Raw genomic sequence first — 16,736 nt, 5'->3', positions numbered from 1 at the left:
TTTTTCCGAAGAAATAGCTTATGCCTAATTGTTTATCCATTAACAAAAAGCAATCATTGATAAATAAATATTATTTCTGGCTCTTTTCAGAGTGCAATATATGTTAGACTAATAATGTAAAATAAGTGTCATTTTCACAAAGCATACTGTAGCTAATTTTTTCGAGAAAAAATTGTTCAAATATCAGTGGTTACTATGGTAAAATTTGTTTTATAGGTTAATCAACTTAGCAAGGGACCAAAAATAAATGAAAGTGTTCTAGCTATCGAGTTGGGAAAACAATTTGTAATCTGTCCGAATATGAATCCAAATGAGGTTTCAAATGAATAAAACGCAATACAAAATCCGAGGATGTCGTTATCAGGTAACCAAATAATCTGCTTTTGTTTAAAATTTGTTTTTTTGCAATTATTAAAAGCTGAAGATCGGCGATTTGACAGTAACCTGTAAGATAGACTTGCTATTATTCGTATATCCTCAATTGTATAGCGAATGTTTGTATCCAAAAAAATAGCAAGATGAAGAATATATAATTGTAAGGTTTTCTCCAAATTAACAGGTCTTAAGCAAATCAGCTGATAAGTGTCAAGGTAATGAAGAGGCGACTCCATAAAAGGCTTTAACGTATATTTAATAAGTTTAGTTAGAAATAAATCAATTTCGAATAATGTTTGATCACTTTCGTGAGAAGTCCCGTTTAGATCATTACCTAAATACTACCCTTGACGTTATTTATACTTATTAATAATTTATAGTCGTTATTTCTATTTTTTTATTCTTGAAGATTTATTTAGAAAGAGCAAGATGCTTGTAATGTATAATTCAAAGCTCGACCTCGCGAATTAGACGTTTTAGCACCAGAACAATTAAAAAATAAAAATCTAAAATATATACTGCAAAAAAATATTTTATTTGTTATACACGATTTTAAAAATAACCATAAGCAAAAAATAAAAAAAACACAAAATCGGAAAAATTTCACGTGGGGGAAAGTACTATAGTATGATATCTCGCGTATTCATTTTCACCGAATTTAAAAAATCAAAAAATAAAAAAAACCCAAAAATTCAAAGTTCTTCCTAGGTACTAAACGGGTATTGGTGGAGGAGGGTAGTTATTTTAAATATCACCACGTATCACTAGGGAAAAGGGGGCAGATCCAAAAATCATGATTTTGGGGTTCGAACTGACGAACCTCTAACTATTATTCTGGCTTAAACCGTACCATTACGACCTCGGCCATTCGTGATCAATTTTGAAAAATTTTGAAATTGGGTTAATGGGCGCCCCTTGATAAGAACTCGCATCCTGGCATTCATCTGGTTTGCGCGAAGTTCGATCAAACCATTTTTTTATAGGCAGATAATTGCAAAAAACAAATGTCCACGTATTAGCAAAAAATCCTGAACGATTTTTAAAATCTCAAAATTCATTAAAAAACACCATTTGGAAATATATTGCTTACTTATAAAATATGATTATACAATCTATTATTTATTAATATATCGTCAATTTTACCTTTTATTGTTTCTTAGCAAGAAGGAGGTGTATTTACGCTACGATAAAAACGAGCTGGACAAGAATATCTATCCTAATGGTGAGGAAGGAGGACCAACGGTTGCTGAAGTGGGTACCTGTAAATTTAAGATATTTATAAAATAAATATATTTAATAATTATTTTACTTATCATTTTTATTACGGCAGGAGATACTAGGGAAATTTAGCCTGTTACGGTAAGGGAATGCAAAATGCTAAGGAATAATTAAAACTCTTGTTGAATACTAATCCTGTACAGTGCGGTATGAACAGATAGGAACAAATAATTTTAAAAAAGTTAAATTTTAAAAAAAAGTATTAAACAATTATCTAAACTGTAAATTGTTTCTTCAAATGTATTTTAAGCTGTCTATTGTGGGATTTGTCCATATAATACTCTGGAATAAATATTATGTAGCTCACTTGACAAAATTAGCTTACCTTTCGCAGTTAGGATTTTGCTGGGTGGTGGTCTACCAAAATAATCTCTCTAACATTTCAACAAATTTTCAATTACGGTGAATATTTTTGTCGATAAGAATAATAATAGTCCATACATCATAGCAGCCTACCTGGAAGTTAATTTGTTCATGAAAGCCACGTCAAGTGCAGAACAAATTGAAAAGTAGACAAGGATCTGTAAAAAAAAGTGTCAAGATGAAATCGATTTTTATTCAGCATGTTAGTTGTCTGGCAGTTTGAGCATTGATCATGAATGGAAATATACTATACCTAACCGTGACAATATAATCAATTGGTTAGCACTTGATGATTATTTCCACTCCTTTGCAATAATTTCTTAAGACAAATGGAACTAGATGTGAGTGGCATTTTGCGGTAAGGCAGTTGCCTAAACTTCCCAAACACATAAAATTTGTCCCGTTCCATCGTATCACAAAATTCTTCTTTTCGCATACTCTGCAAAACTTTATCATTTGCCTTGTCGTTAAATTTCTTTTAATTTTTATGAAATGTATCTTTACTATATCATTTTCTGCACCATAAAACTAAAAAAAATTGACTTTAAGAGTTCGAAAATAGATAACTAAAAGTCTATCATGGCAGCAGTGACAACGATTTTCACTTAGAAATATAGATCTCAGCAAGGGAAAGAATTCAGTGTTGATTTAGTTTATACTTCTTGTTCATTACAAACCATAGAATTTTTTTTAGACTTATAAACATTGAGAATGTACGTCAAAACTAAGAATAAAATTTGGAAAAGGAGCAAAGTATTGGAGAACAATATAGGCAGCAATCTAAATTAAAATAGATAGGTACTAAATTAGACATGTTGTAAATCGAATTCAATATATGCAAAAATATGACGCAGGTCAAAAAGAATCGAGGATTATTTTAGGTGTTTGCTAAACGAGAAGAGCATTATTAGAAATTGAAATTTGGAAATGCAGTCATTGTTCGAAAGGTTTCAAAGGCAGAATATAAAAATTACAATGAAAGGATATTAATATCTTAATGGCAACTGAGCATATTCTGTTGTCCTCTTGGTCTCAGATATTTGTATCACAGTTCAGAGTAGCATAAGACAGCTGGTGATTGCCTTAAATATTCTATTGATATAAATGCGATACTTGTTCAAAGTTAAAGACTCTAAAATTGCAACTGAAAATTCACAAATGAATCTTGATGTTTAAAGACGCTTTCCAATAACAATGAATATGTCAAAATAATCGAACATAAGTCAAATGGATTGCTTGGGCAAATACAGTTTAGCACAGTTAGACACCCTGCTAGAAGCATGCTTTTGAATTTTCAAAACTGCTGCAAATACATTTCTTAACGCTTCGTTTTCCTCGTAAGAAAATAAATTCAAAAAATATTATCTTACCTAAAAATCTTCAAGTTTGTTTTTCATTTTTTGCACATATGTAATTAATTAAGTACAGTTTCCATTGTGCACCTAATACAATCCATAGAATATCAGTCAACACCATCATCTTCAGCATCAAATTATTTCCTAATTTACTTTCCATAAAAATTACAAAATATGTCAAAAAATATTTAAAATGAATTATTTTAAGGATTTCGACTATGATGTTTTTTTATTTTTCATAATATAAAATATTTTCGTTTATTTAACAAATGCAGTTGTTCATTTATTTAGGTAACTAACTTTCATTTTACCCAAAGTCATTATTCTATGAGAAATTATCAATATACCTGTATATCCATAAGAAAACACAATTTTAATTATGGATAAATGTTCGTTATATTTCATTTGCACATCATCCATATATATCATATTGAAGAGTTTAATACAAATCAGGTTAAAAACACTTCAAATACTTATTCTATTGTAAAAATCACCTAGCAACTGAAAATATAATAATATATTTCAAAACATTTTAGTTTCAATAACAAGTGAATAGTCTTTTAACAATTCTTAAACATGTTGGGTAAAATTTAAAAGAACTAATTCGTATTTGGTGTGAAAATGGCGTGAAACTAAGTATTTTCCAAAATTTATATATTGCAGAGCCAGGTCAGTGTTGTAATTTTCATTTGTTAGGTTTTGAGAGTTGCAGCCGAAATTCGAAAATTTGAAGGAGTTTGAGTTAGACAATTAAGGGCTGGCTGATAACCGTAGAAAAGACAGGTGGATTAAGAGTCAGCTCAAACCGTTATCGAAACTATGAAACAATGATTTAATATTTAACATTTAACAATTATTATTAATAAGGTTAAATACACCTGAGTTGACTCTTCATTTGAATTGAATTAATATATTTGAAAATTAATCTTTAACATATTTGAAAATTATTTATTAACATATTTGAAAAATAATCATTATTATTATAAATTATTTCCTTTTGGTAAAGTCTGATCGACTAATAATTATTTTATTATCTTACAAATTATTTAAAAGAAATGTGCAATATATTCATAAAAAATACAATAAAATATGTTATAAAAGGTACTAATATTTATTTTATATTTCTCAAAGAGGTATTTTCTATTAAATAAATAATTTATGAATAAATTAGTAAATAAATGATTAGAGTAAAATTTTTGTGCATTCAACATGTGGATTTCTGAGGTTTTATGGAAACGTTGTTTGGCAAGGTTTATATCGATGCTTTTCTGACGCAACCTCGTAACTCGATTTTTGACGATTTTGAGTTTTAATCGGAAAATCAATCACTAAATATAGACGCATAGATCTGTGAAGTTTTGTAAAAAAAAAATCAACCGAACGTTTTTTATTGAGAAAAATACAATCACGTATCTCAATTCAGAAAAATGTGCCATGCGCAACCTCGTATCTCAGAATACATGGTGACGTATATGAACAAGTTTCGCTGTCAGCAATGTTGTTTAGTTCAATCCTTCTAATAAAAATTATTATTCAATTAAGTTATTTGTTATTAAAACTTAATGAACGATAGTTAATAAATATATTTATTATTTACTTACCGCAAGTTATAGTAATTTTCCGAAAATTGAAAATGAAACTTTTTGCATATTTAACGTTTCAGAGGTTTCTGAATATCTTGACATGCCTTAATAAAATGGATGTATGTGTTTGTGTGCGTGTGTGTGGATATAATTTTCTGTCCACGTTTTCGGGAGCACAGATCAACCGATTTGAAACATTCAAAAAACAATCGTTTCCTATTGAGAAAACAGAGCATCCGATTTGAATTATTTAAAAACATTCAATTTGTATTGATGACGTGGTGATTAGTTTCTGGAAAAGACAGGCCCAGTCGTTTCAAAGCTTTTGATTCGAATGATTCAAAAAACATTTTGCAGTATAAAGAATCGATTAGTTTAGGAAAGCAGAATTTTATTTTGTACATTTTTTTAATTTACAATTATTTCTTTGTTTAAATATGAAAAATGATTCGAATTTTAATTTTAATGCTAGCTAAAATTCTAAAACTCTCTTATATACTTCAAATAAATAAATTTAAATTTGCAAATTAGTTTATATAATTCTTAGAAATATATATGAGATATGTTTTTTTTTACTTTTATTTACTTTTTATGTAAACATATATAAACGTCGTTGTCCAGTTTATTCTTATATTTTGTCATTCAAATACAAATAACAAAAGTTACAGTATTTACAATAATCTATTTGTAATCATTTATTATTCCTCGATTCTACTTAATTACGGAACGGGAAGTTCCACCAATTTGCTTAAAGGCACGATGCCATGCACCACTAGTTATATTTTTATTATGTTGAGAACAAATATCACAGTAAGCTACAAAAATTAAACAATTATCAATTCTTACTGACAATAAATGAAATTAAATTTTGTATTTTTTAGAGTTAGATAATGTGTCATCCGCAGATAAAAAATCATTAAATAAAGAAATAATAACAAAAAAGAATAAAAGTAACAATAAAAATGATAATCACAAAGTAGTAAATTATAAATCCATGAAAGAGCTAAATATCCTAGATATTGAAATACCTAAACTATGGCCAGATACTATATTGTCGTAATTATAAACTAACATATACCACAAGTTTAATAATGTTTGTTTTTTTATTAAGAATTATTTAAAAAGTTGATCGATTCTCAAAATAAAACAATTGAAGAAAGTTATTCATGTACTCTTATTTGAAAACAGCATGACGCAACCACGTATGTTACATTTTTTTCCGTGCGACAAACACGTATCTCAAAGAATTGAAGAAAAAATAATGATTAATTGTTTGTAATATAATACTTGTCTCAAATAATTGTCACAAGATTGAATATTTTTAAAATTTATAAAAAAAATTGTTAACAGCAGTTCAAAAATTCGTTATAAAACGTTTTTTGTCTCTCCTGAAAAGTAGTAGTTTCTGAGATACGAGGTTGCGTCAGAAAAGCATCGATATGTTGTTTATTGGATATTGGTTTATTGGTTTATTATTGGATATTGGTTTATTGGATAATTATTGGATATTGGTTTATTGGTTTGTTCTTGGATATTTAATTTTATTTACATACATTTAATATAAATTTAAATTTTGTTTGTTAATCAACGTTGAGATAGATTGTGTAGATTAAATGCATAACAAAACAAAAGAACTCGATATATTGACCATTAGTTATTTGAAACCAAATTTGATAAAAAAAATTAAATAGTTTTAAAAAATAGTGAATACATAAGACAATAAAAAATTAAAGTGATGATTATAATGCAATTGGAGCGATTATAAATACCTTTTTTATAATGTTTTATGATTGTTTTTAACATTACTTGTATTTTTACTGTTGCCAACTTTTTCTTTTGCTTTTAATTGTTTCTATACAATTCTCTCGACTATGATCTTTTAATTTAACGTATGCTACTGAAATATCAAAAAATTTCCATAACCACTGAATATTCTAAAAAAAAATGCCAGCAGAAATTTCACTATTATGGCATTGCATATTCATTATTTTGGCGTCATTTCTGAAGTAATTGAATGATAAAATGCTAAAGTAGTCTAATGCTCCTCAATCTTGATGACTGCTGACAAATCTTGAACATAATCAATTTTTTTATCAACACATTTTTAAACTTTTTTATACGGTCCAGTGTAACACTGTTTTTACTTTATATGGGTTATTTAGTTCCTAAGCGCCGTGCAGGATGTTAACTAGAAATTTATTAATTTATTCTGATTATATCGTTGTTGTATTTAAATTTGCAGATTTACTTTAAATATAATTTATCTTTAGATCCGAAAAAATCTTACATCATAATTTTACACCCACAGAATGTTTGGATGTGTGATAAATTATTTAAAATAATAATCGATTGATAATTTAGGATTATGATTATTCTGAAGAAATTAGACAGAGCAAAAGCACCGATCCTACAGAGTTCGATTATCTGTCAGCTTTGCAAAATGACATCAATAAGACTACTGGACGTCTCGCAAGCAGCACATACAAAAATGACAAGGTGGGTTTAAAAATGTAAATTTTAAGAAATAACAATATTCGTGGAAATGATCGAAATCATTGATTGGAAATTAAACTTGAACCAGACTTTTCTATCAAACATACTCCATATCTTCTTTATATGGCACTCATACACAAAGGTTAAGCTTATATAAGCTATGAGCGTCATAGCGAACAGATTGACCCTATCCACTCGGATGCCGCGGCAAAATTCATATAAATCTCGGAATTCGCGAGTGGAAAGGGTTAAATTATCTGGGCACAAGTTTTATAATCCAATTTAATCAACCATTCTCAAATCATCCACAAATAATAATATTTCTAATTCGTTTTTAGGAAACTGATGGAGAAATTGACTTGAAACATCGTTTGCATTTCGTGAAGTATGTTAAACGCAATGACAGAACAATCAAACTTTGGGAATGTGGTGTATGTGAGTATTCTTTCTGCAAATTTATTTAATTATGTAAGTATGTTTTTTGTATTATGTATGTAATTAATCAAATATTGCTAAATCTTTTTCTACTCCTGTTAAAATCATTAAATCATTGGCGCGGTTTGAAAACTCCACTAAATAAGAAGATATAATGTAATATATGAAATAATTTCGTATTATAATTTTTTCTCCGAGCACTTCTATTTAACAAACTTTCAAAATATCATTTATATTTATTAAAATATAATAGAAACTAGTGCGGTGTATGGCATCGTGCCTTAAGGCAAATTGCTGGAACTTCCCGTACCATAACGAAATGTTCGAGGAATACTGAATGTTTTCAAATAGATTATTATTAATATTGTAACATTGTCTAATATTTATAAGAATTATATAAACTGAATTGAAATTATTTGTTTAAAGTATATTAGAACTATAGTTAGAATTAAAAATAAAATCTGAATTATTTTCGATATACAAAAAATTTTTTTTTGAAAAAAAGTTGAAACAAATTTTTTTTTCCAAATTCAATTATTTTGTTAAGACAAGCAGAAAGTTCTTTGAATCATCGGACGCGTAGTTCTCTCAAAAGCTGCCATTTTTTACATATTTAGCTCCGTATTTTCAAAATGGCTGGGCCTGCATTTGCCAAAAATAATAAACACTTCTCCCAATCATTACTAATTAAATGTTTTTTAGATCATTCAAATCGGATACTCCGTTCTCTCAAAAAGTCGATTTCTATTTTCTGCACTCTTTGCTCCGTATCTCCGAAACGGCTGGACCTGCCTTTGCCAAAAACTAATCAGCTCTTCTCCCTATCAATAGGAATCGAATGCTTTTTGAATCATTCAAATCGGTTGATCCGTGCACCCGAAAACGTGACTGGAAATTTGTATCCATACATACATACACATACACACATCCATTTTATTATGAAGTATGCCAAAATGTTCAGAAACCTTCAAAACGTCGAGAAATGTAAAAAATTTTCAATTTCGATTTTCGGCCCATTACAATAACTTACCCTACGGGAAGTTAATAAATATTCCATAAAAAGTACAGGCACATAAGTTATAGATAATTAATTGTTACTTTTCTCTTCCTAACTATGATTTTTGCTAAATTACCAAATTTTAAAATTCCGATTAAAATCTGCAGCTGATACAATTTGCATTGAGTATGAAATTAGTGTGTTTGAATTGCTGTCATTTTTCAGTTTAGTGGTATTTATTTTCCTATTATTACATTCTTATGATATTATACTTTTTTAGGTTCTCGTGAATTCCAACACCAGTACACCCTGATGCGTCACCTGCCAACGCATACTGATGTCAGAAACTACCAGTGCACCCAATGCAATAAGGCTTTCCGTCAGTTGTCAACTTTGAGCCAACACAAGGCCATACATAGCATGGAAAGGCCTTATGAATGCGAGGTTCGATTTATATGTTAATAATATAAATATATATTGGTTAATAATAAATAAGTAAGAATAAATAAGTTTAATCAAACGTAAATGGTATCAATTTATTATCATACTACACCCATGAATTCCTGCCTTATGTGTCCTCTTTTATTTCCTCGCATTATTGATTCATCCCAGACATTTATGAACCGATTCTGCCGCATAACAGATCAATGTTATGGCAAGGCTATGTTATGAAGAATTTTCCATACTAAATATTGACAAAAGCTATATGGTTGTGATTGTGCAGTCAGTCGTTTATCTCATGTTGTCAGATACAAAACCTAACCTAGAAACGACACAAATGTCAGAAAAACGATCTTAGATAACAGGATCTTTCTGACACAGCTTCATACCATACAAATGAAGTTTCAGTTTATGTGTGAAACGCCTGAATGAACAGCAAATACATGACATTTCGACAGTATTCAGTATGATTCAGTAGCATAATGTATGGAAGTTGGAGCGTAACATTGCCTTGCCATAACTTTTGTCTGTTGTGCGGCAGAATAGGCACATTAATTTAAAGTATTTAAACAGAAGCATTTTAAATCCTTGACTTTGATTCTTTTTATTATTTATTATAAAACACATTCGAGCATGGATTTCAAAAAAATCATATCTCAAAAATTGACATGCAAGTCCATTAGTCAAAATGAATTGTTATACTGTAAATGCAATATTTGAAAAAAGAAATGTAACAGATAGATGAAGATTGATGGGGCAATTCTACGGTAACAGAGCTCATAACATAGTGTTGTCGTGGCAACCCTATCTTATGCTTGTTTAGTAATAGAAAAAAATTAAAAATGTCTATCAATAAACAAAGCATGAATAACTGCATCATCGCAAATTCTGTTATCATAACATATTTTCCCTTGCATTGTTTATATGTAAAATACGCCTATGCGATCAGGCAAATAGATAGACATTTTCATAATTGTCACTATTAATAAACAAGCATAAGATAGCGTTGCCATGTCAACGCTATGTTATGAGCTCTGTTACGACAGAATTACACCATGAAATTTAAAAATTAAGATAAAGGAGTTGTAAAGAGTTTGGAACACTATTCCTAAATACCAGATGTGAAACGGTTGCCAATCAATACTGAAAACAAAATCCTTTTTCTTTGTTAATACATTATTCGGTTTAATTTGAACATGTTGAGATGTTAATATTCCCTTTCTGACAAAACTGTGGCAAAACCTACTCTGATTTCTGAAATTAACTTCAAAATAAGAATATTATATGAAGCAATATCAATCACGACTTGTATAAGAAATTAGAGAAATGCTTCATTGGAACAAAGTCATACATAAACAGAGACTACAAAAATCTTGATGTCCAACTCTGGTTTCTGAAATTAACTTCAAAATAAAAACACCATAAGTATAAACGTTAATCACGACTTGAAATCAAAGAAATTAGTAAAATGCTTTATTTGGGCAAAGTCTATATAAACAGAAATCACAAAAATTCTGATAAAATCAACACTGGTTGGTTTCTGAAATTAACTTCAAAATGGAAACATTATAAGTACCAACGTTAATCATGACTTGAAATCAGAGAAATTAGTACAATGCTTTATTTGACAAAGTCATACATAAACGGAGATCACAAAACCTGACAAAACCAACTATAATTTCTGAATTAACTTAAAAAACATTATAGGTACTACTAACCTTAATCACGACTTGAAAAGTAATAAGTGAAGTACTTCATTTGGACAAAGACATACACAAACAGTGACCACAAAATTTCATGGCAAATAAATGTTATTCCTGAAATTAACTTCAAAATAGAAACATTATAAGTATTAACTTTAATCACGACTTGAAAAAGAAATTAGTGAAATCTTTCATTTGGTAAAGTCATACATAAAGGAAACCAGAAAAAATCCTGACAAAACCAACTCCGATCTCTAAAATCAATAAAAGAAACATTAAAGGAATCAATCGTAATTACAACTTGATAAAGAACTTGGTGAAATGCCTCATTTGGACAAAATCGCACATAAATAAAGACCACAATCAATTCTGGCAAATTCAACTCTGATCTCTTAAATCAACATCAAAACAAAAACATTATAGATATCATCGTCAATCATTACAACTTGCTTCATTTGGACAAAGTAATACATAAAGGAAGCCACAAAAATCCTGACAAAACCATCTCTGATCTCTGAAATTAACATTAAAATAGAAACATAGGAATCAACCCTAATCACAAATTGAAAAAGAAATTAGTTTCATTTGGACAAAGTCATACATAAAGGAAACCAGAAAAAAAATTGTGACAAAACCATCTCTGATCTCTGAAATCGACATTAAAATAGAAACATTATAGGAATCAACTATAATCACAACTTGAAAAAGAAATTAGTGAAATGTTTTATTTGGACAAAATCATACAGAAAAATCACAAAAAGTCATGACAAAATTAACTCTTATTTCTAAATTTGATTTGAAAATACAAACATTATAGTTATCAACTTCGATCACGACTTGGAAAATAAATGAGTGAAGTGCTTTATTTGTACAAAGTTAAACCAGCAATAATTTCTGAAATTTACTGAATAAACCGTCATTTTTAGACAGATTATTGTACTAATAGTAAAAACAAAGCTTGAATCGCATATAACCACATCGCCTCAAACAATTTGTCCTGTTTTTAAAGAAAATTTTCGATTATTTTGGCATTGGCCTCTATTCTATTATTGGAGAGTGTTATTGAGCTTTATTATCATTATAATTATTTCACTCTAATTAAAAAATATTATTCAAACGCAGTTATATAATAAAAAGTAAATACAGACAATAGAAATCTTTTTTATATTTTTACATATGATCAAATTTTCAACACCCACTAAAAAATAAAAGAAAATTGATCATTTATAAGTCAAAGCAAAATAGTATTAAAAATACGTTTTTCATAATAAAGAGGTATTTTAGTACTTATTTTTAATAATAAATTTAGTTAATCAGTATCGCATAAAAGAAAAAATGATACCACCTACCAGTGAATATGGTTCTAATCATTTTTCTCCAAATACGTTGCCACCATGAATAAAATATGGCTCCCATAACTGCAGCCAAACTGTTCTTTTATCTATTACTGTAGCCAAACTTATGGCATGGCAGCCGATACTTATTGTCCAAAAAAATGTAATCTGTAAATGTAAAATTTTCTGTATTGTATCAGTGTATTTGTAATCATATCCGATATTTAAAAAAGTGTAATATTATTAATAGCAACAAATAAACTCATAAATGCTGCTCATAATGTTGCGTTGGCATTTGGAGCCGCAAAAGATTTTTTATAAAGCTCAAACCAAATGGCTCCAATATCTCTATAATTAGGTAAGTTTCGACCCATAAAAATAACTAAATAAATAATACATATTGATAACAAACCTTAGTTTTTAATATATCACATACCTGGTAAACACCGTTAAACGCCATTTTGACTTATATTATTTATTGTGTCTTTACAGATCTGTAACAAATCCTTCAATCGTATTTCGACTTTGATTTCGCACAGAAAAACACACAGCGATTTTAAGCCGTACAAATGCAACATCTGCAGCCGCGGATTTCATCAGAAAGGTAATTAACTGATATTCAAAAAGTTAGTTAAAATAATAAAACTTACAATCTTTCATGAAATTTGACTTTAACAGCATATCTGGTTGCTTAAAACTTCTGTACAATACTCTTCCTTATTGCATATACACTTTGAAAATCAAGCCATCCTTTTCCCTCACGCAAGGAGTTACTTACGAATAAAAGAGAGGACGATAGTAACTGAACTCCCAAAAAATTACTGATCAACGTTCAACCCAATACTGGACGTGGTTCTTCCTCTCCAACTTCATGTCAATAAGAGATTAGGTGTTACAACAAAACCACAAAAAATTAAAAGCGCGAAATTTGAAAATGTGCGAATCTTATAAATTTTAGTAATAAGAAATTTAACGACAATTAGAAGAAAAAAATACATTTCATTTAAATGGCGTTTAAATGACACCTAAATTACATTTTTGTTCAAAAATAATAATTATACTAGATAAAACAAATAATATCTCAAATTGTTCAACCATGTTGAATTTTCTTTCTGTATACTAAAGTTGATTTATATTTGCCTTCCTAAAACACGCATTAATTTTAAAGGATTTTATTTTTTTATACTAATACATTTGTTACAATCTTCTTAAAGTTATTAACATTCCGTAGGATAATTTATAGTAATCGCAAAAAAATCGAAAATGAAAATTTTTATATATCTTTATCTTTTAAAGGTTTCTGATATTTTTCGCATACCTTAGAAAAAATGGATGTATGTGTGTGTATGTGTATGTATGCATGCGTGTGTGTGTTTGTATGGGTATGTGTGTGTGCATGTGTGCGTGTGTGTGTGTGTGCGGATACAAATTTTCGTCGACGATTTCGGGAACACCGATCAATTGATTTGAATAATTCAAACATTCAACATTCGATTCGTATTGCTAAGGAGACGTGCTGATTAGTTTTTCGCAAAGGCAGGTCTGGCCGTTCCGAAAATAGGGGGCCAAAAGTGCCAAAAACGGTAACTCAGTTTTTTAGAGAACGAAGCGTCTGATTTTATAATTCACAAAACATTTCACTTGTATTGACGAGATGAAGAACTGATTAAATTTTTGGGAAGGCAGGTCTAGCGGTTATGGACTCTCAATGAAAATGAGTTAAAAAAATGTCATTTGGCGGTCAAAAATACTCATTGGACATATGTACATTAAATTATCAGATATTTATAGAGATTTTAATGATTTGTACACATTTTGTGTAATTTTTTTTGGGTTTCGAACCAAGATTTTAATTGTGGTACGGGAAGTTCCAGCAATTTGCCTCAAGGCATGATGCCATGCACCCCACTAGTTTGATTTCAATTTAATAACAAGTCAACTCTATTTTAGCATCATTATGTCTAATAATAATTGGATAATTAATCTCACAATTGCCACCCTAAAACAGTTCTACCTTCTCCATCGCGTATTTATAAATAATGTTAAAAACAAAACTTAATTGTTAATAATAATATTAAATTTTCTAGACAACTTAAAAAATCATGTTTTCACTCTTACAAACGAGCATCCTTTACCAGTATACAGTTGTACGCTTCCTAACATACATTTATAATCAATGTAATTTTACAAATAATTGAAGAGCTTAAATTTTTATAACAATAATAATGAATATTCTAGGTAACTTAAGAAATCATATTTTCACTCATACAAATGAGCGTCCTTACAAGTGCGACCAATGCCATAAAGGATTTAACCAAATGTCGAATTTGGTGTGCCACAAAGTCAAGGTTGGATTATTCATACCTATATATCTTATATAAAATTTACAGGGTGTCCCAGAATTGAACGTCAGACTGATACGGGGTGGCAGGATTGATTGTAACCAAAATTAGAAATTAGAAAAAACAGAATTTATTCCAGATTATGAGCTTTTTAATCTCGAGATGACTGTAACCGAGTTATTGTGGTAAATTTTTATTATTTTTATTCATTTAAATGTTGGGACCATAATCCTATATAACACTTCGAAGACTACAGTCGAAATAATTTCAAATTTGCTCTAAGTTTTCTAGAATTAAAACTATTAAAATAAACTATGGATTCAAAATTTCAAATTAGTCAAAGCCACCCCGTCGTTGAGTTCTGGAACACCCTGTATAATCTGTATAACCATTCATTTATAAGATAGTACAACTTAAATCTCTTAAATTTTAGGTGCATACTGATGCAGCTACAAAAATGAAATTCCGTTGTAACTATTGTGAACGTGAATTTTCAAAACAAGGACAACTACAATCGCATGAGATGAAGAAGCATGGAGTCACCATTGCAAAACCAAGTAAGAATCGGGGATCAGGTACATCAATTCACACAGAGCAAGATCATTATCATCCTCAGAAAAAGCTAACCAGTAGCCCTTGATGATAATGCAATTATTTAAAAAATAATCTTGCTCTAACGATAAGTTGCAATATTCATGAACTTTTCCGAAACTTTAATGCATTTTTATAATTAAACCACTTTTAGCAGGTCTATAATATTTTAGAATGTTCGCTTCTTTCTAAACTTTTTGAAATATTTTAGCAAATAATTAAAATTTGGTTACTATTTACAGGTAATCAAACGAGTCAAACAAAACACAGGAGGAACAATAATTCTTCGGAAAAAACGGCAACCGTGACAAGCCAAGATTGTAGCAAGGAAATTCAACATGAGTAAGAAAAACTGATAAAATAATAAAAATTTTATATTAAGGAAGACTAGGTACGGTTGTGTCACTTTTTTAGTCAGCAATAATTTTCTTAATTTACCAGTTAGTTGACATACACCCAGGAACGGTTGTGACAGGCATAAAAATAGGTTATAAAACAATAGCTATAAACAGCAAAATTATAACGACTTTTATTGCTGTTAATAGCAATACTATTTAACACAACACAACATAAACATTTTAACAAAGCTTATAAATAAAATATTACAACAATATATAATAAATATAATTTTTTTAAACAACGTTGACAAGAATTCTTTGTGAATTTCAATTTCAATTTTCTTCTTCTTATATTGAATTATCTTTTTACTTTCTTTTTCGTATTTTGTCTTATTTTTTTGTTCTTAGATTTTTTTGATCTGTTTAATCGTCGCCCGAACAGGACAAGAAATACATGTCACAACCGTACTCCAAAATTTGCCACAACCGTGCTCAACGCACACTTGTGAAAACAAATCATCATTATGACTGAGCTAAATTAATTATCTAACAATAAACAAAAACTAATTGCTGATAAATAACTACTAATGATCAACTTACAGCAAACAAAGTAATCTATCTTATACAATTAAGAGTTATGATTAAAAGAATTCAAACATGAAAACTTACTTTTGACTCTTTGAAAGCAATGCGGTCATGGTAATGTAAGACATTGACTGAAAGCAATTATGTAAACTCGTTCGAACAATCATACTTCATCTCTCCCCTTTGGACCCTTTATCAAAATCAGTATAGTTTAGCTGTTATGACGACTGTCACTACCGTACCCAAGCACAAACGCACCCAATCTCCCCTACTATACACCATTATTTTTTAAAAACTATTTCTTTTATATTTGCCGTTGCTAACAGATAATCAAAAAAATTTTTTTAATGTACAAATTTAATAGCAATCAGAATCTAATTATTCTATAAGCTATTGAGATGTATTTGAACTCAAAACTGAGTTCGCAAATGTGGCTTGTTTAGGAAAATCTCCAATGAGAGCCCCTTATTACTTACATGAAAATCAATAGGATGTTTTTCTTTAATCTTGTCCTGGTATCCAA

At 29.2% G+C, this 16,736-nt stretch overlaps 1 protein-coding gene across 1 annotated transcript; it reads left to right on the top strand.

Moving 5' to 3' along the window:
• Positions 1-1,535: 1,535 nt before the first annotated feature.
• LOC113372050 (zinc finger protein interacting with ribonucleoprotein K-like) lies at positions 1,536-15,632 on the top strand (the record flags this gene model as incomplete). Its single annotated transcript, XM_026612403.1, has 6 exons — positions 1,536-1,626; positions 7,316-7,450; positions 7,786-7,882; positions 9,160-9,323; positions 15,133-15,256; positions 15,533-15,632. Coding segments are annotated over 6 exons (711 nt in total), but the record flags the coding sequence as incomplete, so codon positions are not given.
• Between the last annotated feature and the right edge of the window lie 1,104 nt (positions 15,633-16,736).

Source organism: Ctenocephalides felis, unplaced genomic scaffold, assembly GCF_003426905.1.
Source record: "Ctenocephalides felis isolate EL2017-DRISC unplaced genomic scaffold, ASM342690v1 CF-g0.4_SCAFFOLD_01538, whole genome shotgun sequence".
NCBI lineage: Eukaryota > Metazoa > Arthropoda > Insecta > Siphonaptera > Pulicidae > Ctenocephalides > Ctenocephalides felis.
The sequence above is the reverse complement of the archived record's forward strand: the minus strand, read 5'-3'. Positions and strand labels throughout refer to the sequence as shown.